At 37.4% G+C, this 22,089-nt stretch overlaps 1 protein-coding gene across 1 annotated transcript in view; it reads left to right on the forward strand.

Annotated features, from left to right (window-relative positions):
- Nucleotides 1–415: 415 nt before the first annotated feature.
- The window catches only part of LOC149285171 (thrombospondin type-1 domain-containing protein 7B-like), an 87,950-nt gene continuing 66,276 nt past the window's right edge, over nucleotides 416–22,089 (forward strand). Inside the window, exons 1-5 of the mRNA XM_089495716.1 lie at nucleotides 416–1,332; nucleotides 3,381–3,629; nucleotides 11,501–11,652; nucleotides 16,077–16,232; nucleotides 16,789–16,989. Of these exons, the coding sequence (XP_089351842.1) occupies nucleotides 416–1,332; nucleotides 3,381–3,629; nucleotides 11,501–11,652; nucleotides 16,077–16,232; nucleotides 16,789–16,989 (1,675 nt within the window). The remainder of the gene's footprint in view (nucleotides 1,333–3,380; nucleotides 3,630–11,500; nucleotides 11,653–16,076; nucleotides 16,233–16,788; nucleotides 16,990–22,089) is intronic.

Genomic DNA, 22,089 nt, shown 5'->3' on the forward strand with positions numbered 1-22,089 from the left:
CTAAGTTACCTTAACATTAAGTTAATAAAAACTGATTCTTAAAATAAAAAAGCATTAAATAATTATTACAAAAGAAATAAAAACAAAAAAGGATGTCCCAAAGACTCCATATTAACCAAGGTAGGTTGTAGGTTAATTAAATAAGCCTGGGGGTATTTATGACTTTATACTCCCCTATCACCTGCTAATGCGGATGGATGCTAATGCCTTAAGGGAGGCAGGGAGCTCCAGCCAGGCTGACCCCTTAACCTCCACCCCTTAACCAGTGGCATGGGGGTAACATATAAAGAATTTCCCTTGGGGGCATCTTTGCCCAATGGCGCTACGTTTTAAAATGGCGGCTGACTCAGCAGGAGCATTCTTATATGGTCATATGCACCAGTGGCCCCAGTGATAGAAGCCCTGTATTACAGCTATGAAGGCCAACATTTTCTGTAATATTAATATACCTCTGTGGTTAAACCTTATTTTCATGCTCTCACATTTCTCATTAAATGTACTAATATTTATGTTTCCTGCAGGTACCTGGGGCCGGTGTATAGGGGACTGCGGACAGGGAGGTGTTCAGAGCCGATCTGTTTGGTGTGTGCATGAAGAAGGCTGGGTCACTCATAACTCTAACTGCAAATCCAGGGACAAGCCGCAAAATCAGAGGAGCTGTTTCAAAATATGTGACTGGCACAAGGACCTCTTCCAATGGGAAGTAAAGGAATGGGAAATGTGCGTCCTTGTTCCGTACCCACAAACTGACTTAAAAACAAGGACCTCAGAGTGTGTCACTGCCCAACATGGGCTACAACGTCGAAAAGTCGAATGCGTACAAAAGGTAAATCATTCCACTGCACTGAGCGAGATCTGTGAGTATTTCACACCTCGTCCACCTACAGAACAGGCTTGTCTTGTACCCTGCCCCAAAGACTGTGTGGTATCGGAATTCTCGCAGTGGTCAACATGCAGCAGGAGCTGCGGGAAGCAACTTCAACACAGAACTCGTTCCGTCATATCGCCTCCTTTGTACGGGGGTTTGGATTGTCCAAACCTCACTGAATCAAGAATGTGTGAATTTCAGGGGGTTTGTTCTTTCGGAGATGAGGAATATACCTACAGTCTTAAAGTTGGACCGTGGAGTGAATGCAGGTTGCCTCATTTAAAAGAAATTCATTTGAGTGGAAGGACCATGTTGGATTTCAGCTCAGACTCCAAAGAAAGGAGTTCATTTAAACAGGAAAGTCACATCTTTCAAACATCTTCCAATGTGTGGGACCTAGAAATCGGTTATCAGACAAGGCAGGTTAGGTGTACGCGGAGTGATGGAAAAAATGCCCTGCTCAGGTAAGACACATTTTTCAACTTCAGCTGTATATTTAGGTAAAAAGGGCCAAATAATAAGATGGGCCGAGCTAAGAGTTACACTTTTTTCAGGGCAAAAGGTTACATTCTTACTGTTACATAGTTACATAGTTATATAGGCTGGAAAAAGACCTGCGTCCATCAAGTTCAGCCTTTCCTATTTCGGTTATTTTGTTGCTGTTGATTCAAAAGAAGGCAAAAAAACCCAGTTTGGCTCTTTCCAATTTTGCCCTAACCAGGGGAAAAATTCCTTCTTGACTCCAAAATGGCAGCCAGATTTCTCCTTGGATCAATAAACTGTTTCCCCATAATTAAAGATTATATCCCTGAATATTATGTTTTTCCAATTGTGGTTCTTGACATTCCATTGTAGATTTCTACAAATCAAGAACCAGACACATGGTCAAGGAATACTTGTTTGCTTGGTCTTCAGAGATAGACTTGAGACCCAAGGTGGGATAGTAAAGGGGTCTCAGATCCAAATTATACGAATGCAGCTTGTACTACAGGGACAGCCGACCAAAGACAAGGATTACCAGGTCTTTTTGGGCATTTCTGTTTGACCAATTCCTTCTCCCTTAGTATCACGGTTCAGGCTTGAACCATCGTGTGACACAACCATTCTCTTAGCACTCTCATCTACTGATCTATATTATATGGTTTAAATTAAAATATCCCTTTATTCCCCAATTAAGTTTTTAAGAGCAGCTGGTTGCATCTCTGAGATTTGCTAAATCTTAATTTATGGCAAGGTGATATTGCCGACACATGTTCTTTTCTCCAATTAAAGCCACCTGAAAGTGGACACTCCAGATTTGGTTGCTATATTATTATTCATTCCTTCTACATAAACGCCACGATCAAAATAAATACGCAGTGTGGAGACCGGGCTAATGAAGCATCACAGATTGAATCTGCGGTATCTTGTGTTTCTGTCATTTGGATTTCACCTCATTATTCTGGTCCTGGAGGAAAGAAATTCTGTTTTGGTGAACCAACCATTGTGATCAATCTAATTTAAAGCCTCTCATATGTAATAAATTAGACACGTGTTTGAAAATGTGCAGCATGTATCAAAAAGGGATATTAAACAATGTACACAATCTAGCCACTAAATATATATATATATATATATATATACATAAAAATACCTGTATATGTGCTGAAAAAAGTGTTTTAAACTTTGTTCCCTATTTTACTGCATTCTATTTAATATATAATTCCGCAGCCTGTATAATTGCTTTTTTATATGGCTCTTCAAAACATTTTAATTTTTTTCTATGAGCTAAATTATATTTAATAATAATGATATTTTATTTAATAAGGATAAATCAGATTTAATAATAATTTAATAATTATTAATATTATTATCATGCAATATGAATAAATATTAAATACTGGTCATTTAGTAATTAAAAATATTATTATAATGTAATAATAAATTCCCAATGCTTTCCACAGAACGCTATGCATAATAATCTCTAATTGACAAAACCAAACCAAGGACCTCATCTGTTTGCAATGGAGAGGGGGGTAAGAAAAGGGAGAGAAATGAGGTAGAAGAGACAGCTAGTGTCTTCACCTGGATAAAATGTGACATTTTGTTACCATGTTACAATATAACCCAAACTTGCCCAATTTCACCATCACTCCCATACTGGTCAACGACTAAAGCCAGGCAAATGCCAGTGGGCTGCTGCCAGATAGCACTGGTCACTTACTTTTGCTTGAGAGACAGATCGGGTAATGAGTGGCGGTGGACTGGATTACGTGAGTGTAAGAGTGTAGCGCGGGGTTTCATGTATCCAGCCATTGGCCGCAGGTACATCATTGTTACCGTATTCATGTAACTTTTAACAAGCATCAGTAATATAACTATCATATCTAACTTTTACGTAGTGTAACTAACCTGTAGGCTACTGGAAAGGCAGGATGTGATTTTTGTCTTAACCGTTTGTTGTCAGGGTAGTTGTATATTTCTTTTAATGAGCACGTTAGATGACGTTATCCTTTTTTGTCGCACTCTGCAGTATTTGCTCCCAGGATAACATGCCCGTACAATACCAGTCATGTATCGTTCCCAAAGACTGCGAGGTAACAGAATGGTCGGCGTGGAGCCGATGTTCAAAGACCTGCCGCTCTTCAGACGTGGCTCCGGGATACTGGAGCAGGAGTCGAGACGTGAGGCGCGTAGCTATAGGAGGCAGAAGACCATGCGCGATCCTCAAAGAAAATGAAGCATGCAATGTGCAAGAAGATGTCCTTCCACTATGCCCTCGGTAAGTGTAAATTACAACATCTGTGATCAAACCTGTTTTATCGCTACCATTGGCATTTTTCCCTTAACAACCCTCTCAACACACATTACTGTGGAACAGCCTCCCGGCAGAGGTGGTAACACAGTGAGGGAATTTAAACATGCATGGGATAGGGATATGGCTCTTGAATCAACGAGACCAACGACTGATTAAGGTTTGAATCTTTAGGTCAATAAAACGACTAGACGGGGGCCGAATGGGTCCGATCTGCCGGCAAATTCTATGAAGACAATGGGTTGAGGCTGAATTCCATTTATGATCAGACTGGGCTAGAATGGTGTGAAATTTAGGTTCCTTTTCTCTATAACGAAACATCAATGGATGCAGAAGATGTAAAAATGGTTAATTTATCTCTTTTCATCCGATGTTCTATAAAACATAAATTAACTCGTTTATTTACTATTACTTGAACAGCCATTATGCAGAATGAAAGGCCCTTTAGCTGTTAAAACGCAGATTTTCACAGCTTTCCGACACAAGTTTGCTTTTATTTCTCGCGGTAGTAATCTAAGTTGGTTTCGCAGCTTCGGAGACTAATGTACCTTAAGTATCTAATAAAGCATTTTCATCCACTCCATTAAACAACCCAGTCTACATAATAAGACACTTTTTGAATTGTTTCTTTTTTAAGCAGAATAATGTATTGAGAGATAAAGGAGAAAAAAAAGTAACATGTTTTCTAATTACAAATGAAAAGAGATTTGTCAGCAAGAAGAATAATTGGGGAAAGAAGGTCCTATCAGCCATTATGTTCTGCCATCTTTTATGGGGGTCCGGAAAGCTTCAGGATGGGCTACAAAAGTATGAAGCAATTCTAAATTATCATGGAATATAATATTTTTCTTAAAGCAAATTGGTTTACTTTTCCCAAATCCTACTAATTATACCAATGGGATGGTCTCTACTAGACTTCTACAAATTACAATATTAAGGAAATTTGCTAATTTTCTCAATTCATACGAATCTCCAAAAACAAGGGGAGGCCCCCCCCAAAAAAGTGAAAAGGAAGCGAAGAGCTTGGTTTTCGTTGGTTCTCTCACTCATGCTCTCTTATACGCTCACACTCTCATTCATTCACACACATTCATTCACGTTCTCTCATGCTTTGAATGTCTTTCTACCCTCTCCGCCGACCACCTTCGTTCCCTGTCTAGCTCCGCTTCTTCCCTTGCATCTTCTTGTTCTCCTGTCTTCTTTCTTTGTCAGCTGCTCCTGGTGTCTTCTTTCTTTATCTGCTTCTCTGTGGACATGGCCTCCTGGTGAACTTGGCAGAACCTTCAGGCCCAACCTCTCCCCTGATTGGAGGAGCAGTGGAGAGGGTATTGCCCGGAGGCTCCGCCATGTACGGGCTGTGTCATGGAGGGGTTAAATAATCAAGTGTAAATGTCTCCAAAATACTTTGGGGGTTAACGTAACACTATGAGTTACGCCTGAGCGACTTTAACCCGGCTGCGGCTTCCATTATATAAAATATATCGGCATTTTAGCTTTGTACGCAGCGTTCGTAACACTCCCTATCTCCCTAATGGAGACATCTTTACCTATTGTGAGAAGAATAAAAACTCCAGTATCTTCTTTTGGCACTTACAGAGTTAAATTTGATTTCAAGCTGTTTTCTGGAGATAAACTCATGGGTATTTTGCGACTGGGGATTAAGTTTTCTTAAGTATTATTCATAATGGCATTTTTTTTTCTACGAAGCGATAATGTTTTTTTTCTGCATTTTATATACAAACCACGGGGGACCCCCGGCAGATAACCGCAAAAATAATGAAGTATGAGAGTTCCTGGTAATGGGAGGTCATCATTTTTCTCTTGATTATCTAAATGGCAAAAAAAAAAAAAGAAAATCAGCAACACCTCCCACTGTAATTTCTGAAAGAATCTCTTTAAATAAAAATCTTCAGTTCTGCAGAAATTGGATTTCAGAGCTTCCCAGAATATGGTGATTTTAAGCCATCTTCACTACAGTGACATCATTAAGAACACTTTCCACACATGTGCATAGGGGTCTTTTGCCCCCAAAAAAGGGACAACATGAAACTTTAAAGGGAACACACAGTTATCCTACGCATTAATGGGTATATACTGTCTGGAGTAGCATTGTAATGTCCTATGCCAGGGGTGTCCAACCTGCGGCCCTCCAGCTGCTGCAGGACTACATCTCCCATCCTCCCCAGCCAGCCAGCATTATGGGAGATGTAGTCCTGCAGCAGCTAGAGGGCCGCAGGTTGGACGCCCCTGTCCTATGCCCTGTAGAGAATACTAAAGACCACTTGAGATGGAAACAAAGAAAAGGCACAATTTAACACAGTAAAATAGAACTTTTTCGAACTATATTTTATTTATTTTTTTGCCGAATTGACATTTTCACCTCCTCCTCAAAACCCAACTAACAATTTTGCTTCTTGAAGGCGGTTAATTAATACTCTACATTCTGGACCGTTGCTAGTGATGTCTAGGCATTGAAAGATTAACGTGACTTATACCCAAAATATTCTATACATATTAATACATTGATCCTTAAATACTCATTTTTACTGTTAAAATAAATTAATAAATGATTTTGGTTAAAACCCCCAGAAAAATAATTTGCCATCAGAATAATGGTTCTATTCATATAATATATATTGTAGATATTTTGTATCGGCATCAATCGTGGAACATGTAACATTGTGAAGTCTCGGATGACGACCGTTGGGTTTGGCGCATGTTTGTAGTTACCTAATGGTTTGAAAGTAATTCGATGGGCAGATTGTCCGACGTGGCACTTACCTCTGTGGGTGACCAGCGTTATTCTGGATACCGAGTCGGCATCGAGATCTCCGCTGGGGTGAATTTCCCATTTAGTCGCCTCGGTTCACCGTTTCCAGTCTCTTCTGTTTCCTCCAGCGGTGATACAATTTGCGGAATCATTGAGTTAGAAACAATCCATGTGAAAGCAATAGGATGAGTTTCTATTGTGGACGAGGACACGAATGTACAGTGATATCCCTGGGACGTATTTACCGTACCATAGAATCAAAGCAAATCAACCTTCACCTACAACAACGGCGTTCCTTACTCACCAGTTTGCATTATTTATCAATGATATTTTTGATATGTGATTTACTCTATAATATTTATTTGTTTTGCATTTATGGTTTGGAAAATAGAGATAAAAGTAAAAGAAATAAGGTGAAATAGTGGGTCAGAGACATAGATGTAATGTAAGGAAGGTTTACTCCCTTTAAGTAGGACAGCCTCCCAGCAGAGGTGGTAGGGGCTAATACAGTGAAGGGATTTCAAGGAGTTCTAAATTATGTATATATATATATATATATATATATATATATATATATATATATATCTATATATATATTTATATATATTTTTTTTATATATATATATTTTTTATGTATATATATTTTTTTTATATAGATTGTTATATATATATACTTATTTATATATATATATATTATATATATATATTTTTTTTATATATATATTTATATATATATATTTTTTTTTAATATAGATTTTTATATATATATATTTTTTATATATATATTTATATATATATATTTTTTTTTAATATAGATTTTTATATATATATATATATATATATATATATATATATATATATATTTCTTTGAACTTCAGAATGATAGACTAATCGTAAGCCAGTCTGGTGTTACGTCATCGTGGTCCGATACTAATGGGTTAATATAATATTAAAACGGTGTCATTTAATCAATATGTAGAACATTTCACATTTAAGTGAAAGAACTATTTATTTATAGAAGGAAACAGAATGACCATAACTCTCCCTTTAAATTGGTCTAAAGGAGGTAGAAAAATCACTCCCAGCGATTACGCCGGCTCTTTATGAAACGGAATACTTTCGGTAAATAGCAGTTTAACTCTACAAGCATCGGAGGACGATAGCGAGCCATTGTCACGTTTTGTTTTTTTAATGGAGCGTTTATCCGCAGCGAGAACAAATGGGAAAATGATTTTTTTTTTGTTCATACAGCACTTTCTGGCGAGGACAGAAAAAAAAATGGTTCAAAAGTGGAAAAACTGTTAATCTCGCTGTGATTTCCTTCCCACTCTGCAATCAAACGCTCTTATGTTGAGAGGTCCATGTGACTTTACAGCGTCCCCATCAGAAACTGCTGCGCATGCAGGCTGCACACTTCAATGCCGCACACTCTAATTACGTTCTAGGCGAAATGTTAATCGGAGTACAAGTAACACGACATGTCTGAGATATATCCCGCATTAACACAATCAAAAGTGACAGGCGCTGAATGGGCAACCAGCCTTCAACGACTGACATCGCTCAAGATCTTATTGCCCCGCGTCTGATGTCTGCCGGCCACTTAATAACTACAATAAGCTACAAGCAGAATGTGAGGGGTGCACGGAAAACACGCCATTTACTGCTACGGGCCAGCAGTCCGGAAATATATCCCGTTGTACAGCGCTACACATTATGATGGTGCTATATTACTCCAAAAATAAGAAGAATTTTTAAGGCATGTTTATGGTTTTCTGCTTCTTTTTCTGCTCTTGTGCGTTCCGGTTCTACTGATAAAAAAAATCTACATATGACAAATAAGAGCATGGCGAAAATAAAAAGATCCTCTTCTTAGAGCACAAAATGTTTGGAAAACAAGGAAATTGCAACATAATTGCAAAAGGGTTTCTAACGATCAATGAGCCTTTTAACCTTAAACTTGGATCAGCGAACACAACGTGCCATTGGAACCCAGGAGTGATGGGAGTGATAAAGGGCCATTGGAACCCAGGAGTGATGGGAGTGATAAAGGGCCATTGGAACACAGGAGTGATGGGAGTGATAAAGGGCCATTGGAACCCAGGAGTGATGGGAGTGATAAAGGGCCATTGGAACACAGGAATGATGGGAGTGATAAAGGGCCTCTGTACGAAGAGATTCCATTAAAAATCTGCAGTTTCCCGCTACAATAGTCATTTACAACATTAACCCCGTCTGCTCTGGATTTCTGAACCATTTTATGTTATTTTAATGGGCAAAATTAGCATTTAAAAAAAAAAAAGTTTCTAAGTGACCCCAAACTTTTGAATGATATTGAATATATATATATACATCAAATTAGCCTTACTTATCCCTCCAATATCCTATCCGTTTATTTTTATTTAATAATATTAATCCAAATATCTATCTATCTGTCTGTCTGTCTGTCTATCTGTCTATCTGTCTATCTTTAAATCACTGCAATCTGCTTTTTAGCATCACATTGGCACCCATTTACTATTTTACAAAGAGCCAGACTGCGCATACTTCTTGTGCTTTTTCGCTAAATATTTAGAAATATCTGGGTGCGTGACTCTTGTCTGTGTCGATGTGTTTTCATTTGGTAATAATTAGGCAGACCTTGAGAGCGCATGTTTTTGCCTAATTAAAAGCCCATTACTATTACGATTTTGCAAAATGTTTTCTCTCCTGAAACAAGCTTTTTTAATGGAGAAAGAAGCACGGAATCTGCTTTGTGTCGGGAGTCAGTAATTTCTGCATGATGTTAACACCTTCAGTGCCAGTCATCTGCCATATGATTAACGTGATATAGAATGACGCTACTTTATCATGGTGTAGATTCTATACGAGTGCAGCGTAACGAAATCATACAAATATAGGGCCAGAGAAGACCAGACAGACATTTTTAAAAAGTGCCAGCTGCAACCACGTCCAACGCGTCCATGAAGTCCAACCTCGCTGTTGATCCAGAAGAAGAAAAAACCTCACATTAAAGATTTCCAAAAAAAGTGGAACAATTCCTTCTTGACTCCAAAATGGCATCTGTTTTAAGTTGGGGGGGCATCCAGCCGGCAGTGTCCCACGATGTCACACGCAGCCGTGCCACACACAAAATGGCCACCATGGTGCGATGTTAATGGAGTGACATCCCTCCATTTTGAATTTCCCTGTTTTCATAAAAGCCATCAGAGAGCCGCTACACCTTGTCCTCCGACGGTCTTACCTATGTTCACTACAATGTATTCTGTCTTAGTCTGCTGCTACTTTGCTCTTGTGTTTGACCCCGCTTGACCCTGACTATCCTGAATTATGGCTTCCTGACCTTGTCTTGTTACTCAACTATTCCGAACTCTGGTTCCTGACCCCAGCTTGTCGCACGGCTTCCCTGGACACGGGATCCCAGCTTAGGACCTATTTTGGTCCATCTGTGGGTCCAGCGTTGGCGTTAGTCCCCTATCTTGGAAAATCATCAAAAAGTCCCACGGCCACTTAAACCCAAAAGGCTCAACCTGAAGGGGAACGAAGAGTAGGGTAGGAGGGTGAAGAACTCTTCTGGGCCGACGGGTTTTCACTGTCCTATCCCGCAACAGCATCTCTTCTGCTACGCGGTACGTGACACAGATCTCATGAAACATAATCTTTCAATTTCAAACCAAATATTTCTAAAACTTTTACGCTTGAAAAATGCAAATAAAAAGTAGTTTACAAAACAATACATTTATGGACGCTGAAACCTCCAGTTTCCTTTTGAAAAATGAAAAATAAACATATTTTCATATCTTATGTTTCAAGTAAATTGCCATTTTATTGTTTTTTTTCATACCATTAATTTTTCTTTTTCACTATTTTCAAAAACATGTTTTCGAGTATATATATTGTTATAGCTTAATTTCTTATTTATGACGGACACAAAGATTTCTCAGCATTTATTGGAAAATGACAAATGTGCAACAAAATGTGACATTGTCATATTAATGCATATTAGAAAATTCTGCATTATGGAATATAAGAATACGATGAATCCGGGAATAATATCTAACAATAAAGATAATTATCTTGTGCCGTGTTAACTTGTATTTTATTGCAGTTTGATTAATCTATTCATGTGCTCTCTTATTTCTTAAAAGAAAATCACATAATCTGTAAGAAAATATGCGATGAAAATTGGCCAATAAAATAAAATAATGTCTGCAAAACTTAGCACATAAAATACCGGTACAGTAAAATAAAGCATAAAACCCATAAAATTTAACAAAAATTTATCAAAGTTGATCAATTTTTTTTTTATTTTTTTTTAAAGAAAGTTCAAAAACGTTGACCATTTGAGATAAATTATTAAGCAGTGAGTTTTCTGGAACTCTCTGGAAATGTCGGGTATGGCAGATGATTTCTGGAACTCTGATATACCTGGGGACTTCTCTACCCGGAGCTCTTTCTCTTCTGTGGGAGTGGCTTAATAAAGAGGTGGCACTTGGTGGGAGGGAACTGGGCAGGGAGTAGGCAGAATGTGGGCGGGGAGTGGATGTGGCCACAGACCTCCCCTCTGTCTGGAGAAAGAAGAATCTTATCCGGAGATCCAGGGAAGCAGGTCTTCACCCGGAGACTCCAGGACAAAGCCAGAGAGTTCTCGGTTAGGTTGATGCATGGCGGGTGCATTCACTCCCCTTCTAGTATCAACAACGCCACCCTAGGTTCCATTACATTCCGTTTGTAGATAGAAAATAGGTTGTCAATAATCTGTAGATAGCAACTGAAATTGGGCAGAACATTTTAAAAGTAGGAAAATACTCCATTGAGACATTTTTACTGGCATGAAACGTACCGCCAACTGCAACTCATCTATTCTGCATATCTTAAACCATACTCCCGAGAACATTATTTACTTGCTTGACTTTTCTTTGACATCCCAAAGAGATGTTGTTTATATAAAACTCACCGCCAAACCTAAAGATAACGTTGTCAGCCAGTAAATAACATGCGCGCATATTATAAATATGAACCATATTGATATTTATGGATTGTTATGCACATTCTACCTTCCTTTTATAAGGTTCTTTTGGAAGACCTCCGAGTGGAGAGAATGCCGAGTGTCTGTCGTCTCTGATACTCACGGCGTGGAAAACGCGGCTCTTTGTGGAGGAGGCACTCAGACCCGTGAAGTATTTTGTGCTCAGATTATTGAAGAAAATGGAAGAGAGGAAGGTAAACTGGCTTTATAATACATTTTTAATTTAGATTTTACTTAAAAAATTGTATGATCTGTTATTGGACAGTTTGGATTATGTTGACTTTGGCCTGAATACCGAAGAGGACTAAGCCTGGCTCTCTACCATAATAATAATCATAATTGTATTCTTTATTCATATTATTATTATTATAGATTTCCCTCATTGCTTGATTGGTTCTCACTATTCATGACTAAATGAGCCTGAATATGATGTCATCAGCGATCAGTAACTAATTCTGTGAGGATCTCTGGACCTGCCGCCCTAGGCCGAGTCAGCCTAGGCTGGTAAAGTGTCCTGTCATAGATGTGATGTCATACTGTATATTGGCGCCATTCTTATTTTTTCCCCTCACCCTGGTGCTTTAAATCAATTAGCATCGCGCTTTTATAAAATCAATAGAAATGTCACCATTTTTTTCACTTAGGCGCTAAGTATTGACAATGCCGGCATTTTGGGAGCAGGTTTTAATTCGGAAAGTAAATATGTAACAGCTACATTTCTCTGCGGATACAAAGTGAATATATTTAAGTTGCTGTAGCTTCTAACTGCCAGCTATAAACTTACAGCCTTTCGAATGCATAATAAATAGCTTTCTTTAAAATATCTGCGCTGTATAATTGATTTACGTCTACTGTAACGAGAGGGAAAATGGGAAGGCAAAGCTCGTTGAAACCGGTCTCAAAAATAATTGATGACGATAACGTTTCAAGCAATGGAAGCTAATCCTTACAAAGAAACTTGTATTTTCACTAATGCTCATTGCTTGGGAGTTGACGTCCTTGGCTTTAAACTTTAATAACAAAAGGGGTCATCAGGAGTCCCTTTGAATCAAGGGGGGGTGTTGAGTGCCCCCCATCTCCCCCCCCTGTGTGCAGTAGGGTTAATAAAATACCCTTAATGGAGATCATCCGTGCCTCTCCCCTCTCATGCTCTTTATATGCCCACCGCAGTCGTAGGAGGTCACAAAACCTGTTGGAGGCACAAAGCCCACCATTACCTCCCTTAGATTACACATTTTGAAGAATAACCTCAGGGTACGCATGCAACAAATCACGTGCCAAAGTGAGACGAAGGGTTAAAAACAATTTAACTCTTTGGGTAGCCTTGTGCAGATCATACCGTCCTCTTATAGCCTCTGCTGTGGGATAGATGAGGTTAACAGCAGTTTGTTCAGTTTCTAGACCAAAAAGTCAAGAAAAAGTTTTACTTTTAGCTTTTAACCCTTACCAAGCAGGACAGTAATAACGTTTAAAAACCACTGTGCATCAATGCACTTGGGGCAGATCAAAAGGGTTAAAGTTAAGGTGGAAGCGACCTGGGTGCGTCTCATTTCAAGCCCCCCCCCCTTGTGATCCTCAAAGCTGACTCTCAAAGCCTTTAATTGTAAGCAGTACTGTTAGAAACGAGCCCCCCCCGACTCCCCGTAATTACTGTCATATACAGACGGCATTTGGGAAATTGCGTGTGATTTTCTTTTGCTTAGACAGGAACATCACATGGTTCAAATATTTGCTAAGAATCCACATTGCTAACTGCGAGTTGGTTTCTGCTACCTGGAAGATTGCATTACATTTACATACATGAATACGTTAGCGCTGGCGTATATTGACCTTCTTACTATGGAGCGTAGAATATTCAAATTTCTGTGTTCCCAGTCATGCTTATATTGTTACTGAAATACAAGAAAAACAGATTGGCAAATTCTAGAGTCTAAATTATAAACTGCTAGAGGAATACATAGAAGTATTTTAAATATGTCCTCCTTTAAAGAGATAGTAAAGCCTTGTAACAAGCATGCAAGACAATAGAGACAATGTTGGAAAACACAGATGTGATATCCATTGTAGAGCACCAAGGAAAAATAAATAATAATAATAATAATAATAATAATAATAATATTAATGATGATAATAATAATAATAATAATAATAATAATACAAAATATGAATAATGAATACACTTATATTATTGTATTAATTAATAATATTTATTTATAATAATTATTATTATTAAAATTATTATTATATTCATTATCAATAATGAATACATTTTTTATAAAAAAATACAAATTATAATAACCCACGTGAATGTTAGTTTATCACATTTTCTATCACTGGCTGAACTCAAAATCTAAAATCACAAAGAAAATAGAAAAATGTATTTTAACATACTCAGTGAATATATTATCTAATTGCATACCTCCCGGTAATCCTGTTTTCCGTGGGACAGTCCCATTGAGCTGATCAGAACCCCTCCCCCCTTGGCTGGCCCATCGGGTTGTAAAACTTAATTGCAGTCTGTACTATAAATGCTAAGTATACCTATTGGTCTACAAATGGTTATAATACACTGGATATACTCGAAAATATTATTATTTTTTACAATTTAAAAAAAAATAAAAAAAAATAAAAGCTTGAAACAAAAATATTTTTAGATGTTGACATGCCGACCTATAAAAGATATAATAAGTCTCTCCCGTATGCAAAGCGCACACCTCTCAATACTCATGCTTTGACAATTCCTTTGCGGCATAAAGAGTTACCGTAAGTACTTTAAAAATCAATCATTTTCTCTCCCTCATTCAGCGACAATCGGTTGGCCTTCTCTGCAGAGAGATTGTGTTGACACAGTAAAGAGTATGATCTGTTCTATCTTTATCTAAACCTCCCCGGTGGAGGCATCCGTTGTGACGTGAATAACATTATTTGTGGAAATCTGCCTTGTTTATTTAAAAAGAAGGAAAATAATTGGGTTCGAATGTTTGTAAATTGTCAATACATCATGGAACCAACGCTGTTTATCCGAATTAGCGTGAAAGCTGTACTACAGTAAAGATTAAGTAGATACGCAACACACTGATGGCAAATATATAGAGAAATAAAGATATTTGCCATTGAAACAGGTCCATATTTCAGAACGTTCTTCACAACAGAGCAGGCCCCCTAAATACTTGTAGACCTTCTAGTGATGCTATAATTTCAGTTCATTGCTTTGCGATACAGTGAAAGAAGGTGCCAAAGTGTCCAAGTAAGGGCTGCAGTGGAAACTAGACCCCCTATTCTTCATAAGCGGCACTCTCCAAGGCAACATGCAACTCCCTTCTGTCCCTCCTTGGCCTGAAGACCTACAAGAGGGACTGATCTTCTTGATCTTTCTGGGGTCTTCCAGTGAGGGGGGAACCAAAAGGCTACCATAGCTTACCCACCAAAAAAACAAATCTTCAGAGCATTCCCATCATTCCACCTGTGTCTTTGCCCATTCAGTCTTGGGATCCAGTCCTGCTCATCTCCAACCTGACCCTGTTGCAGAGGAGATATAGGTGACTAGTGGTGAACTTTCCAGGTGGACAAGCATGCAAGTTCTTTACATTGGAGGGTGTGCAAGGCTGAGGGCATAGCAGCTGTATGTCATCTGCAAAGGTCTTAAAGGGGTTCTCCAATTATTTTTTAATTCCTAGTAAAGTAACTTTAAAAAAAATTGTAGACCAAGTTCTCTTAATTAGGTCATCATAACCTGGCAGTCTATACCTGTGCGAATCCAGCAACAGATCTTCTTAATCCTGTAAACTATCAGGAAAAGGGTTTTTCAGGAGGTTTTTGAGAAATTTGGGGCCAATCTTCTCTCCCTACCTCCCAGGTAGACACAACTTATCTAACCAGCTTACGACGCTTCCTAAAATAGCTTGTTATTTTAATTCAATCTTTACTTAAGATCTAGCCAGTGATGAATTCTATCATATTGTGATCGCGTGAATAATGTTCCATGCAACAGGACAGCATTCTGCCAAATTATATTAATTAGAACCAATTATAGATCTTATGCCAAGTCTCCGGGGCTGAAGGCTGGTTCTATTATTCTGTAATTTTCGCCCATAAATAATTCTGTAACAGTGTTACTACATAACGCGTTCTGTCCACCTGCTCCTGCGTATTTAGCTTAAAGCGCGCTGCTAAGTTATGTAGAGAAAATAAATGAATCTTTGCCTTCTGCTAGCCAACTGGCCATAGTCATATAGTCATATACATTGAGTTTAAACATGCATGGGATAGGCATAGGGCTCTTAAATCTAAGAGGAGACCTAGGACTGGTTTGAGTCTTTCCGTGAGAGAATACACCATATTTACAAAGAAAGCAATACTTCAAATGTAACATTATTATTATTATTTATTCATATTCATATAGCACCATCAAGTTCCGTAGCGCTGTACAATGGGTACACAGGAGATAACAAATAGTATGTAACATAACAATTTAATTTACAGAAACAACAGGTGAGGAGGGCCCTCGTCAAAGGAGCTTGCAATCTATAGGGAGTCAGGGTGTATTGCACAATAGGTAAAACGTAAAAGTGTGATTGGTTGGGATGGAGCAGCCACTAAACACATTATGTTTAATTAGTCTTTAGGCCTGTTGATCGGAAATTCTGCGTGGAACCCAGACCTTCCACTTCCCAGCTATGCAGCATCGCTTGTTCGATGGATTGTTTGCTCTCTGCTTGGTCTGAATGGGGACAATGCGTTTACGAAAACTGCCTGGATCACCAGGGGAGAAAAGGTAACCTCCTATAAAACTTATTGAAAACGGTTAATATTGGGAAAAAAAGCACATAAAGCTATACTATTGGCTATTTTCATTGTATGTATTTAATATTAGAAATATTAGGACTGATTGGAGCGCATACTGTATACTCAATGTTCTAAACAATAAGATGTAACAGGGTAGACATAACAATTTTAAATGTGAAACTTGAAGAGGAATAAAGAATGAATGGGTCATAAAATATTTAAGTATATTAAAGACAGCATAGATCACAATTAAAAGGGCATGATGTGTAGAACTCCAGTTCTATCAAAATGTGGCACTATATATACAAAGTAACTACTGCAATGAAGAATTATTACTTCACATTTCATATATATAGATTTTCTAGAAAATTACAATAAAACTAGTCAATTCCCAGAAACTCTGAAATATAAAGTATATCTAAAAATAAATGTGAGCATTTTGGAAAAGGAGTAGATAAGATTGGTCAATTGTATATGGATGAAACAAAGTGAGATGCCTTCAAAACGTTTCGACTTCTGGATTAATTAGAATTTTTATTTCCCAGGTGTTAAATTGAGGAGAAGGCATATTATTGTTGACTCCACGGGCCCTGGTGGAAATTGTCCCCATTTAGTGGAGTCGATCCCATGTGATAATCCGGTTTGTTATAAATGGGCAGTGTCTGGAGACTTACAATGTGTTCCAGAGAATGGAGAATGTGGACATGGTAGATACCAGGTCAACACCACCTGCCAGGATGAGAATGGTAAGTCTTCACTATTTGGATAAAGAAGTATCCAGGAACATTGAGTTATTGAGGTATCAAGTATAAAATTAAGTGTATCTGTCACATTTTACTTTTAAATACCTTAACAAACCTTTGTTACATTGTTACTGGCTAGAATGATCCTTATGTGCATATCATATGAGCAGCCTTCTTAACTTCTCGGGATCTACATGATTATTCCACCCAATGAAGTCCTTTCTCCAAAAATGTCCTTTATGTGACATTCTTTGTCTCAAGTAGACAAGCGTTTTTTTTTTTTTTTGTTCAATTAAATCCTGGGCCCCGGTGCAAAAGTGCGGAGGAGGATACTATGCAAAACTTTTTACAGAGATGGTGAAGAGCACCGGCTCAATGTGACCTCAAATTTTACTTCATTTACTTAGGTTTAAGCAGGTTTTCATAAATGGTGAATGTATTGTTTGAATGAATTTTCACTCTGCAGGGACATTGATATGAATACAAGGCCGTGGTAATGTCTTTGTTGTTTGATGGTTGATAGCATTGCTTTTTTATCACTATGCATGGAGAAATTTATGTCTTCATCAGTATAAAATATGTGATCTCCTGAGGCTGTTTGTACATTAGAGTCTTAAATACGCATGATAACAATGTCAGCTATTGTTCAATTAATCTTTCCAACCGCTTTGGCAGATCCAGAACCTTGAGCCTCCATTTAGAGTTGTATAGAGATGACTTTATGTTATGTTCTAGTTCAAGGTAATTATGAAACACAATAGTTGCAATTACAATAACATTTTTATGAAAACTATTGAGGCTCCAATGCAAATTAAAATAGCTAGAACACTGAAATACATTAATTCAGTTAGATATGGAAGTTATCTGTTGTATGAAGTCATCTTGTATCCTTAAAAGTTTCAAAAGTATCTGCCTTTTGCTTTAAATCTCATAAATTGTATCCTCCACCTTCATTATAGAAACCCCCACCATCCGATGTATTCTGTTGAGTATCATCCTTAAATTATACATAAATAATGCAAAAAAGATTTTTTTTAACATATTTGAAAACTGTCCAACATGTAGAGTGTGACACACCTTTAGACGTCATCGATGTATCTATGCTGCATTCTGGGAAGCACGGATAGAATGTTGCTGACTATGTTTAAAGTCCATGTATAATTATGTAAATGTAGTCCTCAGAATTAGTCTAAAAACAGTCTAAAAAGCTTAGTCTAAAGAGATATCAGCCTTACCATCGAGGCTAAAATGTAAAATGGACGTTCTCTTGTACAATGGACATTTACGTTAGAATTTGGGTCATCCACATGGGCGGATCAGTCAGATATGGAGGAGATATTTATTTTGTAATGGTATAAATATAATATAATGAGCATAGCAATATTTGGGAGGTTGGGATTGACCACAGAGGTGGTTTTCTTGGGTTTAGTTTCAGGTACTTTTGTTATCGTGAACATCTCTACATGATGTATGTGACCCCATCATCTTCCCGACCACACTGAATGGGGTCTCCAAAAGGAAAGCCATAAAGATGTAGATTTTATTAAGGAGAACGCAGACAAAAGACGATAAGTAGGACTCAACTTTATTGAGTTTCAGTTGATTAACACATTTGAAAAAAAGGAGAAAGAACGAAAACAACAAGAAAAAAATGCAGAGCGATTGAAAGGCTTGGTTCCAGATCGTGTAACGTAGCTGTTATTACGGCTCCAAAGGCGACCACGCGTTTCTTTGAAGGCCAAACTCATTTTAAATCGTAGCTGAAAATGGTTAAATGAAGACTTGGGCTTTTATCGTGTAAACACAGTATTTGCCAGGAGAGATGATCTCTTTAACCTGTGCATTCTACCCTTTCCATATCTAATTTAAATGATCAGATTTTTAGCCTCATTGGAATTATGACTCCTTCTGCTACAAACACATTAGGTTAATTAACATACATCCCTCGGCTGACAGACAATGCGCTCTAAAGTTAAACAAGTCTCAATATTCAAAAACAAGAAAAAATAGCTAGATTGTTCTCAAAATCCTGTTTTGTTAGTTTGTAGCTAAGAAGCTGGAATGAATTCCGGTTCATTTAAAGACATTATGAAGCTGATCAGAAGTGAATGTAAACCATGTATCATTTATTATATTGTTTTGCAAATGAAAAGTGTTTTAATTTATTAAAAAAAAGAAAAATCTATACCTATTTTGCTTTTTCCCCCCATTTATTTTGTATGCTTAGTTTTAGAATTTCTATACCCCACAAAATCAGTTCAATGCGGATCTCCCAATCCTCTATAACATGGACCAAAAGATACAGCCAGGGTACAAAACTTTAGACACCCAAATGGCTTTAAGTGGAAATCCAACTGAATTTTGGAAGAGCCTCATGTTAGTTGCCCTAGGGGCAAGTGCCCCCCTTGTTAGCCCCAACACTGCCCTTATATCTGTTTATTGAGCCATGCATGGGCAGTGAGAAAATGCAATTTACAAAAAAGATTATTAATGTTTTGAAATCATACTTATATCCTGCATAATATACAGTAATATGCCATTGCTGTCAGTCATGTGACTTTCCCGGCTCAATCACCACACTGAGCTGATGCTTTATGGCAATGCTAATGAAGTCCGTTCCTCCATAGACTTTCCATAGATCTTTTTTTTTAACACTTGACAATTTTAATGTAAGTACTAGGAGCGTATATATATATATATATATATATATATATATATATATATATATATATATAACCTTCTATGGCAATTAACCCTTTGGGACCCAGGTTTCGTTATTTTTCCTTAAGAAGCATGCTATGAAAAAAAGCACATCAGGTAAACAATTAGCTTTCCTTCCCGCAGCTGATAATCGCGTCGAGTGGCTCGCTTTGAGGCTGATGGTAAGATATCATTCATTTTGCTACATATCCTATATTTATGTACCGTATTGTTCCATAGCAATAATAAGCACCCACTAACCAGCCGGAGAAAGAACCTGCCTCTTTTGCTTTGTGAATTTCTACTAGACGAGACATCACAGGTTTTCATGCGTTCCTTCAATACATGCTATATAAGTCACGCTGAGAAAATCACCTATTCACTAATCCGGTATTCTAAACGCTATTTCGTTTTCTGCAGAAGTACCGGCAAGGATTTTACTGTTTACAGTATAGTAATTAAGGAAATTGAGGTATAATTAAGGTGTCCTTCATTATTTTATCTTCTCTGGCTATGAATGTGATAAACAAACCCACAGCTGTAGAAATATAAATAAGATTAAAAAAAAAATCTCCCCCCCCCCATTTCTTTTCATTGAAGGACGCGCAGCGAATTTCTTTAAAGATCAAAGATACGTAGATCACAGCTTTGTGTTAGGGAAGACTCAAAGAATGAAAGAGAATTATGCCTAATTAAGTAATATTACCTATTTTTCTAGTCTCATTAAGTGATCTTAAAATGAGTTTTATTGAAAGACAAGGTCAGCTTTTCATATATATAATATATATATATATATATATATATATATATACCCAGTCTGAGAACGGTGCAGTGTTAGAGAAGATATGACATAATATATTTTCAAAACTCAAATTTTTTCTTGATTTTTGTACATTAATGTAATGAAATAGTGTTCTTGGTACATTAGCACTTTATATGGGAACCTATACCAAAAATATTTTATATATATATATACTGGTATTATTATTAATATAAAATATTATATATATATATATATATATATTAATATTATATTAATGTTTTCAGGCAGCAGCATATCAGCCATTCGTAAGAGTTATCGCTCTATTATCTGACCCCCAATCTACTAGACAAACCCCCCGACTCCTTATCATACTGCCTGTGGGAAACAATAGAATGGCTCAGTCTTAATTACCCAGTTAGACACTCTGACTAATGAAAGTCTATGGTGGATCGGATTTCTTTAGCATCGCCATAAAGCATCAGCTCAGTTCGGTGGTTGAGCCGGGAAAGTCACCCAAAATATCACATGACTGACAGCAATGGCCGCCTCCAGGTCTGCCGAAAAAGGGAGTTTATTGGAACAAAATGAGATAAAACTAGATTTTTAATATTAGTATAAATCAATGGGTTTAATACTTGGAACACTTTTCCCATTTCCTAAAAGCTGATCCCATGAATAGTCTGGTATTAAATATATGTTGTTATACATGCGCGATCTTCACATGACCATACCCGTGGAAGCAGAAATAAATACATGTTACTATTTTATGCATGATTTTTTCATGAAACCTACGAGAGAGCCTGGCTTGGAGCCTCGGGGAACGTGAGCTTCATCCCCAGACTCCAAGAACACCTAGAACGTTCCCATTACGCCATATAAGATGTGAGATGTTGAGGACATTTTTAATTCAGCTAATTTCAATTATTTGCATTATTTTCCATTGAATTTGACTTTTCCATGGAAAAGATTTTTGTCTGAAGTGGAATCTTTTATTTGGTGTCATAACGCATCATAATATAATTTTTCCTAAACTCCAAATATTGCAAGGGCAGAAAAAAAAAAAATGTAATTCTGCGGACAATTCACGTATTGTTATGCACAACATGGTGTTCTGTATTTTACCTTGAAGCTATTCTAACAAAAAAATATATTTACAATGAAAAAAAATATGACTCATGAGTTTATTTTAACCTTAAATTCCAGAATATATAATGTTATCTATGGGGAAAAAAAAGATTGTTAAAAATGCCTTTTGAGCTAGACTGCAGACTTTCTTTCTTGGAGCTCGGAGACTAAATTAATTTGGCAATCACAGAAAATACCCTTTTATTCGTGTTTTGTTAAGTCGAGAGCCTGGAAACAAAGAAAACCATTCGAAAAATCACAGATTACTGACTTTTGTCAAAAATGACTGAGTTCTGGCTAAATAAAGGTGTGTATTAAAAGAGCAGGTACAGGTTATGTCCAGGCTGTCTATGCTTTATTTTAGTTTTTTTGTTGTTGGGAGATAATGTCCGTTGAGGTGGTCTTCGCTCATGCGTAGGAATGCTGCGGGCTTTGCAATGAACCATTACAGAATTATAGATGTTGGACACTCATCATTCCCATATTCCACGAAGCCGATGACGTGTTTGATCATC

This window comes from Sceloporus occidentalis, unplaced genomic scaffold (assembly GCF_023333645.1).
Source record: "Sceloporus occidentalis isolate IW3139 unplaced genomic scaffold, rSceOcc1.0.p SCAF_83, whole genome shotgun sequence".
NCBI lineage: Eukaryota > Metazoa > Chordata > Lepidosauria > Squamata > Phrynosomatidae > Sceloporus > Sceloporus occidentalis.